The following is a 22,034-nucleotide window of genomic DNA, read 5'->3' as shown; positions in this document are numbered from 1 at the left end:
TATTTTTTGAGCAGCGCTGTTAACCATTGTATTATAGTAAATCCTTTGGTAACCTAAGACTTCTACAGCATTAAAGGGAACCGTATAATGGCGAGTAAATATGGACAATTCTCATTTTGGGTGAACTATCACTTTAAAAGATAACGAACCACCAGCGCCTAAATTAACAAAAACAACAACAACACACACACACAAGGGTGGTAGGCTGCAAACCACCGTAACTTGACTACATTTCCCAGACTTCATCATACACGCTACGTCACTCTTTGCCCAGCCCGCAGTTCCAGTGGATCCTCCGGACTGAAACGGAGCGACGCCAGCGAGCATGGCAGACACAGAGGACCCTGGTCCAGGCGAGGCCACCGAGCCGGACACCCCGCGCACCAGCCGGCCACACTACGTCTCGTTCAGCGAGACCGTTCAGCCAGCTGTCGGGATGGTGAGCCATCTACTGAGCCAGCAGACGTCCCTGAAGTTCGACAAAAACATCAAACAGGCCTTCTACAACACGGGAGCGATGATCTTCGTGGCGATCTGTTGCGGAGCAGCGGTGTTGGTCTACTTCATCCTGGAGGCTTTTCTGCGGCCGCTGCTTTGGGCGGTGCTGTGCGGCACTTTCCTGCACCCCTTCAAATACTCGCTCGCCCGCCTCGGCCGCTCCTGGCTCAGCAGCCTGCAGGACAGCGGCACACCGATAGTGGTTGGGACTCTATTGGTGCCGGTGTGGTGCGTGAACTACGGGGTGGAAACTCTGGGAGGACTGGTCATAGATCGGCTCAATGTACTGCTGGCTGTTGGGGCCGGTGTTCCCCTACTTTATTTCCTCTATCTGTTCTGGAGCGTCATTGGCATGCAGGTGATCCTCAGTCACGTCTGTACGGTCATCTGTCTCGGCCTGGATTGTTTCAGCGCGGCGTGGGTGAGTTCTGTCTTTGAATGGGACAGAGACACGCCTCCTGTCAGACAATGCACAGGTGGATGAGTGGTAACTTGTGGGACAGGGACTTCAACTTCATTCCTACTTAGATAACAGAATAATTAATGAATTTATGTACATTTGTTAATGATAATATTATAACATTCAGAATTATTTGAAACTTACATTTTGCAACAAAGTTTGGTATTATAATAATTAGTGCCTTATATATTGTATGTGACCCCCTGGACCACAAAACCAGCCTTAAGTAGCACGTGTATATTTGTAGCAATAGTTAAAAATACAGTGTATGGGTCAAAATTATCTATTTTTACTTTATGCAAAGATTCATTAGGATATTAAGTAAAGATCATGTTCCATGAAGATATTTTGTAAATTTCCTAGCATAAAATATATCACAATTTAATTTCTGAGTAGTCATATGCATTGTGAAGAACTTAATTTGGACTACTTTAAAGGCGATTTTCTATATTTAGATTTTTTTTCACCCTCAGATTCTAGATTTTCAAATAGTTGTATGTTGGCCAAATATTGTCTTATCCTAACAAACCATACATCAGATTATTCGTTCAGCTATCAGATGATGAATACATTGCAATATCAATTTTTTACCATTATGACTGGTTTTGTGGTCCAGGGTCACATATTGTGTTTAAAGCTAAATTATTCTCTGTTAGTGTTGAGCACTATCATGGGGTGTCACATTGTCTTTCTTTCATCCATTAGAAAAACATATATTTAACCTGCATTGCAAATCTGTCAACCTCTGTATTGCCACATCTGGCTTTGGACAACCTAACCATGTGCAAATATGTTTGTATAGAAATGTATTCATGAACATAACTGACCATGTGAGGTGTCAGTTTATCTAGAACTGATGTTTAGTATATGAATGGGAATTGGATCATGGCATCCCAAGATGCTAAAAATATGTCTTTTAGGCTACACACAGGCCAGATGATAGATCATAAGACATATTTTAAGTTCTTCTAAAGGTTACAAGAACTCTAAAGGTCTAAATTTCACCCCGACTTTCAATTTAATTACCTCAGTATTTGATTTTTAGTTTTAAGTTCTCTCTAGTGCTTAATTTAATTCTTACATGTCATGTGGTTTATTATTAGTCTAAATTGTTCTTTGGCCCAAAAATCCCCATCCAGCAGTACCTTGTGATCACCTAATAATAAGAAAAAAATATTCAAGCTGGCGGGGACACTGGCTCTATTTTGAAAGAACTGGAACCAGGAAATGATAAACTATATACTTTTTTTTGGTGATAATTATAACACAAATATGACAGATTTTCTTATTTGGTAAAACAATTCCTTTGACCCACTTAATTGAAGTGTGTGCTGATAACACCCTCTGAGTGCCTGTGAGGGCTGTGAACATACTGAGGGTTTTTGTGATTTATAAATAGATTGGTGGGAAATATTTGGTGCAGGCACAGTGGTTACCAGAGATGCCCATGTGTTCTCTATCTTTCTTTTTCTCAGGTTGGCACTTTAGTTGTGGGCTATGTGTTGGCTGTGGCATTTAAGTGGAAGCCTGGAATGGAAGGTTACTTGCGTACACTGTCTGTGCCTGTATGGGCAGCACTTATTTTCTACATGGGTAAGACCTTTCTGTTTTGAACTGGTGAATGGCTCTGTTTGGGATTTAGTATTGACCTACAGTCCTGTCAATGAAGGAATGCTAAAAATCCTCTCTTTCCCAGTTTCTCTGACAGGGTCTTGGCGTGTGCCTGTGTTTGTGGTGGTGGTGTTACTGCTAATAGTGGGTTCTCAGGAGAAGCCAGCGGTTCCAGGGAAAGGTGAAGAGGCTCTCACTTGATTTACCTCTGTTCTTGATGTCCTCTGACTCTTACTCCTCTATTCTCTATGTGTAGGTGAGCTCTCTGGTCAGGTGCTCTCCTTTGCTGCTAATACAATCTTCATGGCAATCTCCTGCAGTAATGTCAGCCATGCTGAAAAGATCCAGGAAGAGAAGAGCACCAAAGAACCATCCAAAGGTGACACAAAAAAGATAACAGACCACTTATGCTGAGTTAATTCAAAGTCATGTAGATGTTTGAAGTTATTTGCAGAGCTCTTTCCCACTTTGAGGGATAATCTGTGGGATTCTGCAGAAATGATTTAAATGTGCAAGATTTTGTGTGGGTCAGGTTATGACTGACTTTCAGAAGTGTGTGCATTTTTATTTAATAAGCATATAGTCTATTTTGCTGCATGCATGTGAGTGAAGTGGGGCACTGTTTTCTTTTACATGTTTGAAGCTCATGATCCTGTGTTTATAGTGTCTCATTTGCCATGAGTTAAAGAAATCGTTTTTCTTTGTCATCATTTATTTGCCCTCATGCTGTTCCAAACCTTATGCTGAACGCAAAAAAAAAAAATTAAAGATATTTTAAAGGATTTTGTAGAACCAAACACTTGTTGTGCACAAATTACTTCCATAGTAGGGAAAGCAATACTATGGAAGGTAATGGGGGCCATCAACTTTTTTGATTACCAGCATTCTTCATATATCGATCTGATATATCGATTTACCGATATTTCCCCCGATATTTAAGCATTTTATCATAATCGGATATCAGTTTTGTAATATTGGATTCCCGATAAAACCAGCAATCTTGTGGGTGTTTTGAGAATTGCGCGCTGGATCGCCATTGTAGCGCATCTTAGGGGAGATGAGACCACAACAACAACAGCGTGCAGGTACTTGATTTGCTGTAGTTAGTAAACTTTATTTAACGTAACAGCCAGTTATTTACAAATTAGATGCATTAAATTAATGCCTGATATGTAGTTTATCCTGCTTGGCTCTAAGAAATAGAGACCAACTCACGGAGTCATGTTAAATAATACTGTACATCAAATCCTGTCCCAATAAAGACGTAACTTTTCCTGAATTTAAATGCAGCCATGAATGAGCGCATGTTGGAAAAAAAAGCGCTGAATTTAATTCTCTCTGTTGTCTGTGAAGTCAAAGTCACGCAGATAATACGACAATAAAGACGTAACTTTGCATGAGTTAAATAATACAACCATCAATGAGCGCATGTTGGAAAAAAGGACTGAATTTAATTCTCTCTCTGTTGTAAATTTGCTCCATCATTAGTCTCTTGAAGTCGCTTTCATATTGCTGTTCACTCACTGGTTTGATGTGTTTGATGCTCAGGAAATGCTCCAGCATGGCCATCGCATGTAACTTTTAACAAACTTGTTTAAAACAAGCTTATTTTGTATTAACGGTTACTATATAACCATTATTTTGCTAATAAACATCTACATAAATTGTTTTTAATGGAAATTATTTATTATCGCCGCGAGTGATCACAGTTTGAGTATAGTTCTGTGTAACTGCATAGATAAACTGCGCTATCAGCAGGCATTTCATAATCTAGAAGGACAAAACATTTATTAATAATTTTGATATAACATTCCAGTTGAGAAATGCAATAAAATACAATGTTTTGTTTGTTATATTCCAATATTCCAGAGAATATTATTCAGTGAATTTACATTATCCAGTGAATTATTCTTGACTCTGTAGCTATTAAACAGCTTATAAAACTACTAAAACGTTAGTTTATATATTTTCTCCATTTGAAAACATTAGACAATCTACATTTATTTTGCTTATTGTTAATATTAGTGTTGTTGCTGTTGATGCTTTTTATGAATAAAATGTTTTTTATTGTTGTAATATAAAATTTAATTTAACATGAAAGACTAATTTTAAACACTTTAAAAAAAAGATGAATGAAAAGAGGAGAAACCAAAGTGAAGTGTGTTCTTTCTTCACTTAGTCATTTATTTACTTTATAGCAGTTAATAAATATTGGTTCTTCATATCAGTTATCGGGCACATAAACATGCAAATAATTGGTATTGGTATCAGTTATAAAACAAATCAATATCGGTCGATCACTAGCATTTCACTAGATTTGTACTGAGAAGCCTTTGTCAGCCTGTTTTCATAGTAATAGCCTTCCTTGCAGTTTTCCACCAGCTCTTTATTGTAAATCTACAGCAGCGTAAAGTAAAATAATTAATATACTATTCTTTTTTTCTTATTTTATAAAAATCCACTCTAAGGAATTTCTGACAGTTTCAGTTGATAAAAAATACTTCATAGTTCAAAGTAAATTTTTAAAGAAAATTTATTTTTTTTCTTGTGGCATCAAAATTTTTATCAAATGTCAGTATATTTTTAAGGTACTGAGGTTAGAAATTCCTGTATGGTAACGACAATTCTATCATCATTAGTAAAGATTTCTTCTGCCCCTAACAGAAGCAATGGACCCCCCGAAGAGACTCTTTAGCATTCCCTCATCCCGGCGGCATAGCAGACTAGACTTCAGGGGAATCCAGCACAAAGAGAAGGCCAGTGATATTTACTTTGTGCTGCTTGCGTGGGCTATAGTGCTGGTGCAGATCTGGCTCAACCTCTGGATCTTACAGTTACTTCCCATCCCTGTTGCTGGTAAATTTTGTGTTCATGGTTCTCAGGTCACAAGGATAGTATGCATGTTTTCATGGATGGGTGTTATATTTTCCAGTTTGGGCCCTGAAGAAGATGGTTGTCCATTTTGGGATGAAAGACTTCATCTGGCGGTCTCTAGTGAAATGGTGGGCCGCTTCTGAGACATTTGTAAAAGACAGACAGGATGCTCTGCTGCCTGGACCAATCAAAGGCCTAGCTCAGTTCTTGCTTCGGGTCGACACTAAGGTAATATCTTGTATAGTTACACACACACACACACACACACACACACACACACACACACACACACACACACACACACACACACACACACACACACACACACACAAGCACTCACCTGTCTGCTGACCCACTATCCTTCACAACACTTGCTTGCTGGTAGTTGTCGCCACATGCACACATTTAGGTGACACAGATCTATGATTATAAAGAGGAACTGAATGTGGTTGTGGCTTGCTAATTCCCTTTTATTCACATGACTAAGACAAGAAGTATTCATAACTGACAGAATAAAAGCTATGAAGGGCAGATGTGGATGTTTCTGTTTATATCATTACTTGTAGAGGCATTTGGGAACTAAATGAATGTTTAACAGAATTGGTTTTCAATGTGAAAGAGTAATTCTGTAAGGAAATGTTATTAACCTAATAGTTGGTACATATTTCCTGTCTCTCAAATCTGCTCATGTACTCAGTTCAAATCAAGAGTAACTATTTTAAGTCCGTGCACAGTGATTTGGTAGTTTTACATTTTTTTTGTTGTCTATTGTTTGTGACATGAGGAAGTCATCTCAAGACCCAACTCATGCCAATGTCACTTTCATTTTAGTGGGTTTGATCTTTGGACGGTCTAAAGAGAATGAAAGCCCAATGTTGCAGTCAGTCTAGATGAAATCCTACACCACTTAGAAAGCATTTGCCCACTCCTTCCTGACCCCATAGAAATCCAGTAGATTAACTTAGTTGTGCCTTCTCTCATTCTTTAGCATGCTGAGTCCCACATGCTCTTATGTGCAAATGTACTAAAAACATGCAGGCTCCAAAATTACCACTCACCAAGAAGCAAATGAGAGTAATATTAGCTTGAGAACAATACTAGCTAGTAACTGCTGACTAAACAAGGAACTACAAAATAATACATGACTTCAATTACATTGTAAGAATTATAATCTGACCTTCAATGAAATAAATTACACAAGCAATCCAAGACATACATTTGCTGTGAGTTGTGAGTTTGATCTCAGAGGAAAATTCAAATATCAGAAGTCCATTTAAAGGTGTCATGAACTTGAAATCATAATTCCCTTGATCTTTTGACATATATAAAAAAATCTGTAAGTTTCAGAACTCAAAACTTTCTCGTAAAGGCTAAAAGAAGCTTACATTGGAGCCAATCTGCCAAAAAGACAAGATGTGGAATGTGCCACTTTATGACATAATAGTGTGGCTAAGCACCGCCTCCACAGAAGAAGGTCAACGCTGTCTCCTACATCACTGCATGTTTAGCCTCGCCCACCGATTTGCACATGAATAAAATGAGGTAAAAAAAAGATGAGGACACTCAAAAGAGGATAATCATAGCAGTTATTTATTTTGTCCTTAATAAAGGCCACCACATCACACCTTGTCTTTATTGTTCAATAAGAATCTCTGCTTGTAACGTCAATGTCCGATCTTGTTCTGTTTTTTGCCTTGAAACCACGTCGATGTTTGCTGCTTTCCTGGATACTGATTGGTTGTTTCTAATAACCGTGTGTCTCTCTGTCTCCCTCCACAAAGCTCTGGCATTGGCTTAACAAGCAGGTAAATTATTTTTGCTGGCAGGTATACAAGAGAAAGAAAAAAAAGGGGAAGAGAATGAAAGAATGACAGTGTGCGCTCCCATTAAAAGCTTTGGAGTGATGCTTTCCCCCTCTCCACTTCACCCCTCCATCTTTGAGCTCTGCTTCGCTCACTGGCTTATGGCTGTTTGTGCTGTGGAAAGGAGCGTGTGACTCTGGATGTGACTGAAATGCTGACATACTAACTGTCAGAAAACATGCAGAACAAAACCCTGAGGAAGTCCACGGTCTGTTCCACAGCTCTAGATGTGTTGGGTTGGTTGCCTTCAGAGTGTGTGAGATGCATGCAGGAAGAGAACCGATACTGGGAATGGAGGTTTGAGAGAGGGGATGCTTTGGTCTGTGAGACCAAGGCTGGTGGCGTTGTGGAGTATTTCAGGTGTGGGTGGGTTTGGTAAAGGGGTTTTCTTCGGTTTGGTTTTAAGTAGACACACAAGCTTTGCCCCAAGAACTAGTGAGCTGCCTACCTGTAAAGGTAGAAGTGAATGTTTTGCAGTGCTCTACATGCACACTACACAGGCCTAATTCAATTGATGAAAAATTACAAAGTTGTAAATCTTTTGAACTTTCTATGTATTGAAGAATCCTTAAAAAATGTTTCATGGTTTCAACAATAAAAATAGAAAAACATCCAGAGAATCACCGCACCTTCAGAACAATCCAACCGAGGTGCATAGAAAAAAAAAGTTTCCAGAAAAAAGTACAATACCTGAAAAAATGCCGCACACACTCAAAAATCTAAAAGTCTCAAGCGAGATGAAAGCAGTGCAAGCAATTTACTGAAAACAAACAAGGCAAACTTTTTGGTCACATGCTGACCATTTTCAATGCCAAGCTAACGAAAGGTGCGTTCGACTTTGGTTAGAAATTTTGTCCAACTTGAGACTCCACATGACTGTCACCTGTTTCTCCAGAGCGACTGCAGATGTGCTGAGGACGACACAGCTGTTTCACGATTGGCCAGATTCACCACATGTCAAGCAGTATATAAAAAGAGTTTCTGTTGCTCATGAAAATGTTTCTGAAACATCTGTGTATTTGACAAATATTGCATTTAATTCACTTCATCTGTAATAAAAGGATGCAAACACCGCGTGAGTGTCACTAATGGGAGCACAATATCAATATCCGGCTTGACAAGATATAACAATATAAAGTAATAAAGAAAAAATGACCACAACATCTACATTTAAAGCAATGAATAGTATACATCAAATTGGAGCTTGGCATTGAGAAGCTGCGCAAATCCACGTTCATTTCCAGCGTTTATTTGCGCATCTTCTCAGTTTACAATGGCTCCGTGTAGTAACAGCTGCTCTATGTGAAATCACGCACCTGAGGGAATTTACCGCTGATTAGAGAACCGGCTTTACTGACGAGATGCGCATAACGATCGGCCGATCGTGATCGGAGCAGCCCTAGCCTTGATGCCTTGTTTTTTTTTTTTTGGTTTACTTTTTTTCAGTAAATTGCTTACACGGTTTCCATCTCGCTTGTGATGTTTTGATTTTTGAGAGTGTGTGGAACAATGTTAATTAGGGGTGCACGATATATATCGGCCAGTGATTAATGATGCGCATCTAGTCAGTAAAGCCGATATCCTGAACTTTTATCCTACCCGTCAGATTTTCCTATCCGGGTTTACTGCGCATGCGCACATCAATATCGCGTCCTTTTTTCTCATGCTAAACAATGATATTTAATGTATCTGCATTACTGTAAGGCTAGGTTTAGGGTTGGGGTATGGTGTAGACTTTAATAAAAACGCAATCTAATTGGTAGAAAATAATAGTTATTGTTGGTTTCCTGTAGCTGTATCCCTTCTAGCCACAACTACGAATATTACACATAATCACTGTATTTGCAGTACTTTAATAAGGGTAGGTTTAGGGTTGTGGTAGGTGTAGTTAATAAACCATAACTTTACAGTAGCATTTTTTGTTGTCGAATTGTACTACCCACTGTTTTAGTGGGAGGTAGGAAAATCTGACAGCGTAGGATAAATTGACAGAACACCGGTTATCTAATCAGCGGTAAATATCATCAGGTTCGTGATTTCACATAGAGCAGCTGTTACTACACGGAGCCGTTGTTAACTGACAAGATGCGCAAATCCAAGCTGATAATGAACGTGGATTTGCGCAGCTTGTCAGTTAACAACGGCGCCATGTAGTAAAAGCTGGTTTATGTGAAATCGCTTTACTGACGAGATGCGCATTAATAATCGGCCGATATATATCGTGCACCCCTAATGTTAATAGTAAATGTTTCTTGAGTACCAAATCAACGTATTAGACAGATTTCTGAAGGATCTTGTGGTGCTGAAGACTGGATTAATGGATGCTGAAAATTCAGCTTTGCCATCAAAGGAATAAATTAGATTTCACAAATATTACAAATATTACAAAGTTCAAATACAAATATTACAAATATTACAAAGTTCCAAATAGCTTTATTGTTTTTGTTCTTTGTATTATTATCTGATTTATGCCGTTGTAAATGTTCCATGTACAGTAGCATCTCATGGGTTGCGTCAGATTAAGATGAGTCTGACTGTGGCTTGTCAGGAGCAGATGGTGAAGTTATTTTCAGGTCTGATAGTATGTCCCTCCCCTCAGGAATCCTGCTGCATTTGCCAGCATTGCTTTTAAACTGCATATTAGTCTTAGAGGAGTAATTATTTTCTTTTAGACTTTTTTTTTCAATTTTATTAACAGAATAAACTAATCCTTCATCAACATTACCAGGTTTGTGTGTGATGTTAACATTTATAGCACTAACGGAACCAGAGAACATGATTAAATATGCAAGTGCCGCCCGCAGGGCCGACAGAAGCTGGGTGAGCAGAGAAACCGAGTCCACCTGCCAAAAACAAAAATATGCCCACCTCCTCCTGTTTGCAACCCCTCACTGTTTCCTGACAAGATGATCATCAGCATTGCTGTTAGCCCATTCACTCAGCAGATAGTCTTGCTTAGTCATCCAACAAGTTAGCAGATGTCAGAGCGGTTTAAAAAAAAGGTCAGCATGATTTTGGTTTTCATCATGATGTTTACTATTAATATTTTCACAGGGTTCTATCTAAAAACGCAATTTAGGCTGCATAACTGAACTTCTGGACCTTCTGTTAATATTTTAAAGGGAAACTTTATTTTTAAGGGGTGGTTGATTGTGATTTTTACTTTTTTAACCTTAGGTAATGTGTATATTGTCTTTTAAAATTGTGGCAGTTTAATGTAGTGACTACAACGAGTTACTTCCTGGATTGGTGACATCACAAACCCTGAAATTGACATAAACCCCTCCCCTGGGAACATGCAACAAAGGGAGCGAGGCTGTGAGGTGAGGGGCGTGGCCTTTCTGGATTACACTAGGCGTTTAGCAAATCACAATATACTGGGCCAGCTAACCAATCTGAGCCCATTGCGTATATCTGAGGGAGGGGCTTCATAAAAACCAGGAATTCATCGGAGCATTCATAGGAGAAGGGACAGAGCGGTGTAAAATAAAGGTAAATTATGGGAAAAGTAATACATATTAGACTGCACCCCATAAACACAATCAAGCCTAGAAAAAGTAGTCAACCACCCCTTTAATCTTAATTTCTGTCTCTTCTTCACACAATGCAATTGTGCAAGAGTACTTGAAATACTGTGGGAAAAACACAAGGATAATATTTCTCCTTGTTGGGTGAACTTTATTGTTTCACTGAAAGAGGTGAGCATTTTACTTTTAAGTATTCATAACCAAAGAACACAACATTGTTCCTCAGGTTTGGCAGAGGGAAGAAGGTTTCTGTGTTGTCACACACTTGCATGTATGATCAGATTTGTTTGTGGAAACTTACTGAACTCTTTTTCTCTCCTTCTTTGCAGATGATAGTGTGGCTGGAGCGCTCTTTGGATAAGCTGATCAGTATTTTCATTATCTTCCTGCTGGTAACTGGCACACTGCTCATGGCCTTGCTGCTCACAGCTATGGTACCGTGTTTCCAAGCCACTGTCCTTGGGACGATTATTCCACTGCGTGACGGACGTGATCCGTGACTTATCCCATGCTCTGTACGCATGATCTCTCACCAATTGTATTTTTGTTCACAGGTGCACCAAGAGAGTGTTCATATCATAGAGGTCACCAGTAACTTGATCAATGAGACTGTGTCCAACCACCCAGAGTGGGCCAAGTAAGCTGAAACACATACTTGTCTCTCACTGGAAGTTAGGAATCTTCTCGAAATGTTGCGAAACTGACTGTGTGTGTTTGTGTGTGGTGTAGTTGGCTCCCAGAGGCCCAAGTTGTCCAGAAAGCTCTAAACTCTGCTGCCACAAATGTTTACCAACATGGGAGAGAATGGATCACACATAAGGTCGGAGTTAAGAGATGAGTGCTGTTGAAGCTATATGGAACAACATTCATAACATTTGAAAAGACAGATAAAATTAAATTGAATGCTGACCAAGGGCTGTGAAATGACAAAAAAGCACCATTACGAAAACCATAAAAGTAATTAATATGAATCTTGGGATATATTCCAAGACTTCTGTAGTAATATGATTGCTTTGGGAGGGAAACCAACTGCAAGTTATTCACTGAAAATGTTCTCATGTGCCATTGTCCTCAAAACGTTGTTTGCATTATTTTGAATAGGCCCTTGTGGAAAAGAAGAGCACTTTAGCATAGGCTGCTATAAAAAAAAGATGACTAATTATGGAAATAATATATTCTTAATTGCAAGTTAATATATATATTTAAAGGAGCTATGTGGAGGTTTTTACTTAAAAAAAATCTTTAAGATAGAGTTTTCATTTGTACATGTATGAGCCAACCATGATGTAAAAAAAAGAATGACACCTCGACTGTCCACCACGGTTGCCTCTATCAGCCTGTAGGCTCAAATGTGTGTGGAGGAGTCGGGCCCGAATTGGCGTGGAAATTCACAAAATGTGACGTCATGCATGTTCTCGTCTACTTGGGCTTACAACCGTACGGCTCGCCAGCCATTATAGTAAGCAGCGGCAATAGTGTTTTCAAATGGACTCTGCGGATGGAAAGAAGCGACCAGCCTCGAGCACAATTCAGACACCCACGGACACTCCTCGTAAGTAAAAAAAAAAAAAAGAGCGTGCGCACTGAGAACGAGCATGAGACTGGCTGCAGTTCCTCTAACGGCCACTGGTGTCAGTAACGGTTAGAAATTTCAGAACCTACGCAATGCTCCTTTAATGCAATTTTCCAAACTTTAGGGTGCTTTATCCACGTAACTTCTTTCTTTATACTGTATGTAATTTTATAATTACTAATTTTGTCCTTGAAATATTGTTAAAGTGTACTACTGAATGTACTGACACTATATTGTACTAAAATATATTTGAATCTCTTGAAACCTATTTGTCATGTATTTAAATATATTTGTAATGATGAAGCTGCAATTAAGGACATTAAAAATATATTCACTTTAAATGCAATACTGAATAACACACTACAGATTATTAAAAATGATTTAGAATGTACGTTACAGCAAATATTTTAATTTGACATTATTACAAATGTCCTCTTTTCAAGTAAACTTAAGTGGCCTTTTATTTCATTTATTTCAATTATATTAGCTGCAAGTGCATTTAAAAAAAATGCTTTTAAGATTTTAAGTATGCTACAAGTGTGCAATAATTCAGTGCACTTCTTTTTCACAAGCATGTGCATATTCACGTGACCAGTTTTGGTTAGTTATGAGGAAAAAAATCATAAAGATATTGACAGTAGGGTTTAAAAAGTTGTTTCAGAGGTAAAGTTATTGCATTTTCATTAAACATGAATTTTTTTTCTTTTCTTTTCTGAAATAACATTTAAGTAATTTAATTATTAAATTAAATCTTTAAATAAAATTTTATGGGCATGCCTTTAACCGTTTATGTTTTACAGTATGTCTCTGTAAAGCTGAATGAATCATTTATTATGTGAGTGATTTTTAGTGTGTGTGTGTGTTGTAGCTTCATAAGATGTTGGGTGATAAAGTAAACAACACAGCTGTGATTGAGAAACAAGTTCTGGAACTGTGGGACCGTCTCTATCAGTCCTGGATTGTGAAGGTAATAACAAAACCTTACTCAGTTACACACACTCACTGACATGTTGTTGGTTGTATTCCAGCCTGTGTTTCTGTGTTGTAGAACATGACTCAGTCTGGACGACCCCGTGGACTCAAGCTACATATGCACAGGCAGAACAGCTGGCTGGGGGACATACTGGACTGGCAGGACATCGCCTCATTCGTTCAGGAGAATATCGAGACGCTGCTCTCGGTTAGGCTCCAGTGTGTGTGTGTGGTGGGGAGTGTCTTTGTTTGACAGACTGATGAATATGTTGTCTTCTGCGCTAGATATTGGAGTCTCTGTGGGTGGTGATGAGTCGAAATGTTGGCTTGCTGATATCCACAACAACCACGCTAGTCACCGTACTGTTCCATAGCGGCTCCGCACTGCTCAACTTCGCCCTGTCTCTGGTAATACACACATACACAATCTGATTGATGGGACTGGATATTAGTGGTGGTTTTAAATACTAATAGTTGTTCTGGATGCATAGGTGATTTTTCTGACCACGCTTTTTTACCTGCTGAGCTCCAGTGGCGAATACTATAAACCTGTGAAATGGGTTATCAGCCTCACACCCCTCTCCCAACCTGGACCCTCTTCAAACATTGTAGGACAGTCTGTGGAAGAGGCTATCAGGTACACCATGTCCATATGGATCTGTGGTTTACCAAGATCCTTCATATTTTGAAGAATCTGCGTATCCAAACAGTTGCTGGTCCACGCTGAAAAATTGTATTGAAGTCGCTGTGGACCATCAACTGTTTGGTTTTCCACATTCTTCAAAATAGCATTTACAGTATGTTCGGCAGAAAAAGAAACTAATTCAAGTTTAAAACTACTTTTGAGTGATTAAATGATGGTATAAAAATAAAACACTATGACAGAATTGACAGACAGAACTATTCCTTTAACATTAATAAAACAACAAAACAAGAAAAATCACTTACAGCTCTTGACTGAAGAACTTTAATACAGTTGCTTTAGGAATCGGTTTATAAAGTGTTTTATTTTGATATTTGTTGATTCCGTTTCTTGAATGCTCCTGCTAAATACACCTTTTGTACCTGAAAATAAAGCACTGTTTGTTTTATTTCTATATTATGTGTAGTTGTAATGTGTACAGTCATGGCCAAAAGTTTTGAGAATTACATAAATATTGGAAATTGGAAAAGTTGCTGCTTAAGTTTTTATAATAGCAATTTGCATATACTCCAGAATGTTATGAAGAGTGATCAGATGAATTGCATAGTCCTTCTTTGCCATGAAAATTAACTTAATCCCAAAAAAACCTTTCCACTGCATTTCATTGCTGTCATTAAAGGACCTGCTGAGATCATTTCAGTAATCATCTTGTTAACTCAGGTGAGAATGTTGACGAGCACAAGGCTGGAGATCATTATGTCAGGCTGATTGTGTTAGAATGGCAGACTTGACATGTTAAAAGGAGGGTGATGCTTCAAATCATTGTTCTTCCATTGTTAACCATGGTGACCTGCAAAGAAACGCGTGCAGCCATCAGTGAATGGACTGCTGAGGACTGGGGCAAAGTCATATTCTCCGATGAAGCCCCTTTCTGATTGTTTGGGTCATCTGGAAAAAGGCTTGTCTGGAGAAGAAAAGGTGAGCGCTACCATCAGTCCTGTGTCATGCCAACAGTAAAGCATCCTGACACCATTCATGTGTGGGGTTGCTTCTCATCCAAGGGAGTGGGCTCACTCACAATTCTGCCCAAAAACACAGCCATGAATAAAGAATGGTACCGAAACACCCTCCAACAGCAACTTCTTCCAACAATCCAACAACAGTTTGGTGAAGAACAATGCATTTTCCACCACAATGGAGCACCGTGCCATAAGGCAAAAGTGATAACTAAGTGGCTCGGGGACCAGAATGTTGAAATTTTGGGTCCATGGCCTGGAAACTCCCCAGATCTTAATCCCATTGAGAACTTGTGGTCAATCCTCAAGAGGCGGGTGGACAAACAAAAACCCACTAATACTGACAAACTCCAAGAAGTGATTATGAAAGAATGGGTTGCTATCAGTCAGGATTTGGCCCAGAATTGGCCCAGTCGAATTGCAGAGGTCCTGAAAAAGAAGGGCCAACACTGCAAATACTGACTCTTTGCATAAATGTCATGTAATTGTCGATAAAAGCCTTTGAAACGTATGAAGTGCTTGTAATTATATTTCAGTACATCACAGAAACAACTGAAACAAAGATCTAAAAGCAGTTTAGCAACAAACCTTTTGAAAACTAATATTTATGTAATTCTCAAAACTTTTGGCCACGACTGTATATTTGTTCTTATATTTAATAACAAAGATAAAATAATGACACAGATTTTTCTATCTTTGCCCACTTTGAGCTAAATATCTGCCTTTTTTTTGATACCTTGAAAGACTTATAATAGGGAAATTAGTTTTGGCTGCTCAGACAACTTGCAAAAATGACAAATAATTGTGATAAACCGTGGATCGTGATATTTCTAAAAAAATAAAATAAAAATAAATTTGTGATATTATATTTTCTTCCATATCGCCCACCCCTAAATCATCCCGCGACCACCTTGGAAGTTGGAAAGGCATATTAAAAGTAAAACAACAATATCCTCGCTAGCAATAACTCTGAATTGTCAATCAGTTTGTAAAAGTAAAGGCAATATTTTGTAATGCACTTGCAGTGGAAGTATATATATATATATATATATATATATAAACATGAGGGAAGCAGACATGAGATGATATAGAGATTTAACCAAAAAAATGAAAATCTTGTCATCATTTACTCAACCTCATGTCATTCCAGATGTGTATAATTTTCTTTCTTCTGTGGAACACAAAAGAAGATATTTAGATTTTTTTTTTTTGATAGAGTAAAAGTCAGTTGGGTCGAATGTGTTTTTTTTGTGTGTGTCGAAATATCTTTTTTTGTGTGTTCTGTAGAAGACATTTGTAGAGGATTGGAATGACACTAGGGTGAGTAAATGACTATTGGCTGAACTATGCCATTAACACCAGTAATATATACTGTACTTCGTGATCACCACAAGAGGGCAAGACTGTTCTGCTTTTTCTGCCATTTCCCCATTTGAACAGATCATTTAACAGCAATCATGATCGGAACTGAAATGGGCGTGAAATTGACTGGGAATAATATGCTGGTTAAAAATTTGGAGGGTTCAGTCATCTGCAGGTAAGGGTGACCCAGAAAATGGAGAATGAATGGGGTCACAGATCTGCTGTAGGTAGCACTGTGGTGTCTTTGAGCATGATGCTTAACTTCAGGTTTCTCCAGTAGAAATTTGCATAATGTAATTGGCTTGGATAAAAAAAGTTACATTCACAAGCACATTTCCCTTCATAGACAATGCCAGAAGCTGTGAAAGTGAAACGAGGAGAGGAATTCACAGTTTTCTGTCTCAGCTCAGTGTGTTTGCTGATGCTGCCGTCACCCAGAATGCACAGAGATGTTCCATTAGACCTGTTTTCATGAGCGCGATCACAGAGAAACTGATTGACTCTGACTCCAGTCAGTTTTAGGCTAACTGAGGGGAGAACAGCCCTCTGTCTAACTCTGTTTTCTGTACAGGGGTGTGTTTGATGCTTCTCTGAAGATGGCTGGATTCTATGGCCTTTATACTTGGCTTACTCACACAATATTTGGCATCAACATCGTCTTCATCCCCTCAGGTGAGATTAAAATAAACAGACATAAAAGACTCTCGTCTTCCTGTCTTAGGCATGTTTCCCACCACATGTTCTGCATGTTCACACTGACAGTGTTTGTGTTGCAGCTCTGAATAGAAAATATCAGGTATCTGGATGTCGTCTTGGAGTATTTCTATTATATTTTAAAAAGTCATTATAAATATGGTCTGTTGCAAATCTAATTTAAATGAAAAAATGGCTGTTAAAGGTGCAATAGGTGATTTTTTACATGATATATGAGTGTGTACTGTGTATAATTATTATGAATTTATAAATACAAACACATACATGAATGTATTTAAGAAAAATGTTAGAATAGAATATAATAATGTAAATATATAAAATGTATATACATGTAAATAGTTTCAAAATATATACTTATGTATTTATATATACATAATAAATAAACAGTATGCATACATATTTTATGTAAACAAAAACTTTTGCGATTAATCGTTTGACTGCACTAATTTATATATTCTGTGAAAGGAGTAGGACTAAGAAATGTTTGTCCAATCAAATTGACTTTCCTACCTGCCTGTCAGCATGTGTATTTGCATACTTCTGCAAAAAAAAAAAAAAAAAAAAAAAGGGGTGTGTGGATTTGAATGGACGTTCAAGTTCAGTGCTATAAGGGTAAAGTTAGCATTCCCTACTGCACCTTTAAAACTGTCAGCAGCTGCTTATGCACACTGTGTGAAAGCTGTATCCTGTAAATATAGGTGACAAATTATAATTTTTTACATTTATTTGCATGTGGTGTAAAACGGTCCTTTTTGTTCATTTTGTGAGGAAAATTATAATGTCTATTTCAAAGTTGTTTTTTTTTTTTTTTATTCATCCAAGAATTCTTTTTCCACAAAAATTACTTGTCGGTTTTCATCTTTTTATAGTTTATAATAAGTATTTTTCTTGAGCAAATCAGCATATTAGAATAATTTCTGAAGAATAATGAGACATTAAATACTGGAGTAATGACTGCAGAAAATTCAGCTTTGCCATCCCCCCAAAAATAAATGACATTCTAAATTACATTAAAATAGAATACTGTTATTTTAAATTGTAATAATATTTACCAATATTATAGTATATTATATTATAGCCTTGGTGAGCTTAAATGACTTAAAATAAAATCTTGCTGACCCCAAGGTTATGTTCTCATTTTTGTCTGTCTTTGTCTCTCTGCAGCAATGGCAGCAATCTTAGGTGCGGTGCCGTTTTTGGGGACGTACTGGGCGGCACTGCCAGCGGTGTTGGATTTGTGGCTGGCACAGGCAGAGGGAGTTAAAGCTCTGCTGCTGCTCTTCTGCCATCTGCTGCCAACATACTTTGTGGACACGGCCATATACTCTGATATATCAGGGTGTGTTTGACTTTTTTTACTTGAAGTCCAAATGTCAGCCAAACGGACAGTTTACCATTTCGTCTTTATTCACTAACCCAGAATATTCCTCTTTGAATTTTGTTGGGAGTTTGGTTTTATTTTTCAGTCTCTATCAACAACATTTGTTCTCAGTTCGTTTGTATATATTTGTATACCACACCCTCCCATAATTTGCATTAATATTATGTGTATATGCAGAGGTGGACACCCGTATCTGACCGGCCTTGCGGTAGCAGGTGGAGCGTACTATTTAGGTTTGGAGGGTGCCATCTTTGGTCCCATCCTGCTTTGCATACTGGTGGTGGCATCCAACATCTACAGCGCAATGCTAATGAGCCCTAGCAGCAGTCAGACAACGCCAGTGCAGAGCCACTTCCCTCTACATCATGGCAGGTGATTACAGTCTATTATCTTTTGATTTGCTTTCAGCCTAAATTAACTACTTAATCATTGTAATTACCTTTCAAACTCTCTTTCTGTTCAATTCTCAGGTCATTCTCAGAAACCCCAATGCAGCTGAGGAAAAGAGATGAATGAAAGGCGTTTGAGCAGCAGCCTGTTACACTTGTTAACAGCCCCCCCTTCTCTTGTGTATCCCATACACTATAAAAGAGGGTACTTTTTTAATATCTTCACCCTAAGAGATCTGTGGTTCTCATAACACTTAGAATATTGATGCCCCTTGATGTCGACCTCTGTGCTTACAGTTCATTTAGCATTTAGCACTGTGATGCTAAATTTGGGTAATGCTGGGATACCGGGCTCAAAAAAAGCTATGCAGCTTGCACACTCCAGTGCAAAGTTTAGTTAGCACGCCTGTGCGTTGTCTAGCACTGTACTTGTGAATTATGCCAGTGCCACGATGCTAGTATAAGTTAGCACACTAACAATACTACGTTTACATCGTGCTTTACTGTAACAATCCACCAGGGTCCCACTCTGTGGAGCATGTTTTCAGCCTATTAGATCACTGATTATTTTTTGTTTATCTGGCAGTACTGATTATTTATCCCATATTGTGGTTTTGTGTGGTACTGTTGTCATTGTCATGTAAATGGTTAAGTTTGTGTTAATGAAAGGAATTTACTCTCAGATTTGACTATTTAAACACCTGTTTAAAGTGTTTTATCTTTGTCTTTGTTCCTGGAGATCTACTGTACCTTCCTGCAGAGTCAGGACTGAGCAGCGCTGACCAATACAAATAATCTCATTCAAGCTGAAGATTTGATTTGTTTATGAACAAATTCTATCTCAGAAATAACAATGACACTAACTTAAACTAGTTTTTGCATCTCCGCAGTTCTGTATTTGTCATGTTTGTGTTTTTTTTTTACCAGTTTACGTTCATATTACCTCAAGCGTCTTAACAGTTATTTTTTTGTTTCTGTTGGCTATAGACTGAATTTGTGTAAAGTACATAGAGATGTTTATGTACTACTCTTTCTTACATATGCATTTCTATATCTGCTTGGATTTTATTTCACGTCTCGTGCAAAGCTTCCTGTTTAGGAAGGATGTTAAAATCCCTGTTTTGTAATAATGTATGTGGTTATTCCTTTTTGTAAATGCAGTACTGTTGTTCAGTGCTCAAACATTATAAACAATCATCTTTTAACCATTTAGACGAGATACAGTTTAGGTAGAGCTAAATGACCAAATGCTGCTGGCAGAAATGATATCAGCTTGTTAATAAGAGAACCTGTGTGTCAAGCTTCAATACATTGCACTGAATAGATAATGTACTCACTCTGCTGTTTCCCCTTTATTTAGGCTAGGTTATTCAAAAAGTCTTCAAATATTCTGTTAAAGACGTCACTGAAGACTGAAAGTGTATGCACTTTTTTGAGTTCATGCCAAATAAGAGAAATATGATTTATAGTTAATTGATGTAATAGCTATATGTTAAAGAAAAAAAAGAAGCATGGTTTTATTTTTTATTATGTGAAATACAAAAAAAGACTGAGTGTTTGTTTTGTTCATACGCAACACTATTAAATTGTTTTAATAAAACTGATTACATTTTTAATTGGGTACATCTGTATTCGCTGTCTTTCTGGTTGTGTGAAATTTAATTGTGTTTTATCAGACTCATTTGGGGAATTGGATGTTGCAACCCACTGCAATTCCTGAGCTGATTTTAAACCATTATCACAGTCATGTTGAAATGATCGACGTTCAAAGCGCACATTATACGTCCATCAATAAGTAACTTTTCTTTTAGTATAACGCTGTGGGTCTGCAGCTGGACATATCTCAAAACAAGCAGAGTGATATAAAAAGTCCCAGAGCTGTTAAAGGGATCATGAATGGCCCTTTTATTATTATTTTGTACTGTTCTCTGAGGTCCACTTATAACATTATCAATATTTTTACGTCAGAAAACAATTTAGAAGTAACAAGCAATTTTTTGTCCTGTTTTTGACCCCCTCATCAGAAAGCTCTGTTTGAATAGGTGTGAAGGATTGTAGACTCGGAAGTAAACGGCCAGTACTATGATTGAGATATGTTGTGTATGTTTGAATACTGCTGTGATTTAGGTTAAAAACACATAAATACTCAGGACATATCAAGCGATCAGTAATAACAGATAAAGCTATTATTGATCACATAATAAAAACAATTGCACTTGTGTTGCAACATTACTGTCGAATCCAATTTAGTCGGCACTGCATCATCTTTCAGTTTGTAAACGAATTTGCGGTAAAGTGGAGTGAACAAAGGACGAACCCTTACTTATGTGGTCTGTAACTTAAATATAAAGTTCCTTAAAATGTATCGTTTGGTTTCTGCGTAGACCTGCATTTGTCGCTGTTGTCATTACCTACTACACGTGCGAATCAATGGGCGTGGCTAAAAACAGGCAGTGATGTAGAAGCAGGCGTTGATCTTCTTCATGCTATCACATCATAGAGTAGTTCCAGCTGTTTTTAGACCAACAAGAAAGTTTAGAGCTCTGAAACTTGCAAAAATAAACAAATAAAAAATTATAACAATAACCTCTTCAGTCAAAAGTATAAGGGAATTTTCATTTCTCAGTTCATGACACCTTTAAATAGTGAAATTTAAGGACCAAAATGAACTGTTAGTGTTTTTTTTTTTTTAGTTATTGCAACTGTTATTGAGCTCAATGTTACCTTTGGCCTCAGATGCCCTCTGATGAGTTCACACTTTCTTGGCCATTCTTCACACTGTCATATCAGAGAGCTATAAATTGAGCCACCTCAGAAAGGATTGAGGTGGGATTGAAATCGATTGCCATTCACTCTTGCTCAATTACACTGAACTGTGCTATTGACTATCTCTCTTTCTCGTGTGCGCTGTGAGTGAATGTGAGAAGGCCTGATCGCAGAGTCTGTCATCTGTTAAATGAGCAGCAGACGTGCAGCTTTGGTTTGTGAGGCTTATATTTTTGTTTGTAAGGTTCCAGTGTTCCATTTTCCCCCTATTTTTTTATTACATCAAAAGAAAAAAATAATTTTAATGAAATGTGTTTAAAAATTATATAGCCCAATGCTTTTCTAAATTCGTAACATAGATCAGTCAAGTTCCTTCATGCTTAAAT

At 37.9% G+C, this 22,034-nt stretch overlaps 1 protein-coding gene across 2 annotated transcripts; it reads left to right on the top strand.

Annotated features, from left to right (window-relative positions):
• Positions 1 to 279: 279 nt before the first annotated feature.
• On the top strand, positions 280 to 20,505 carry LOC132158490 (transmembrane protein 245-like). 2 transcript variants are annotated; one of them, XM_059567923.1, is made up of 18 exons: positions 280 to 919; positions 2,434 to 2,551; positions 2,655 to 2,750; positions 2,826 to 2,948; positions 5,234 to 5,425; positions 5,502 to 5,671; positions 7,225 to 7,248; positions 11,162 to 11,266; positions 11,387 to 11,469; positions 11,562 to 11,652; positions 13,274 to 13,372; positions 13,454 to 13,585; positions 13,663 to 13,785; positions 13,869 to 14,014; positions 16,970 to 17,070; positions 18,277 to 18,451; positions 18,671 to 18,865; positions 18,964 to 20,505. In XM_059567923.1, exons 1-18 carry the CDS (start codon positions 326 to 328, stop codon positions 19,007 to 19,009), a joined length of 2,613 nt encoding a protein of 870 aa, XP_059423906.1. In that variant the 5' UTR covers positions 280 to 325; the 3' UTR covers positions 19,010 to 20,505. The 2 variants fall into 2 exon arrangements, with proteins under 2 accessions (XP_059423906.1, XP_059423907.1); XM_059567924.1 differs by lacking the exon at positions 7,225 to 7,248.
• Positions 20,506 to 22,034: the final 1,529 nt, after the last annotated feature.

Source organism: Carassius carassius, chromosome 15, assembly GCF_963082965.1.
Source record: "Carassius carassius chromosome 15, fCarCar2.1, whole genome shotgun sequence".
NCBI classification, from domain to species: domain Eukaryota; kingdom Metazoa; phylum Chordata; class Actinopteri; order Cypriniformes; family Cyprinidae; genus Carassius; species Carassius carassius.
Note: the sequence above shows the minus strand (reverse complement) of the source record. Positions and strands in the feature narration are given on the sequence as shown.

What these genes read in the sequence shown, in the direction of transcription:
- LOC132158490 (XM_059567923.1), top strand. Translation starts at nt 326, where the DNA reads ATGGCAGACACAGAGGACCCTGGTCCAGGCGAGGCCACCGAGCCGGAC. An exon ending in GGCATTGGCTTAACAAGCAG is followed by an intron (nt 7,249 to 11,161) that starts GTAAATTATTTT and finishes CCTTCTTTGCAG; the next exon opens with ATGATAGTGTGGCTGGAGCG. An exon ending in TCTGTGGAAGAGGCTATCAG is followed by an intron (nt 14,015 to 16,969) that starts GTACACCATGTC and finishes TTTTCTGTACAG; the next exon opens with GGGTGTGTTTGATGCTTCTC.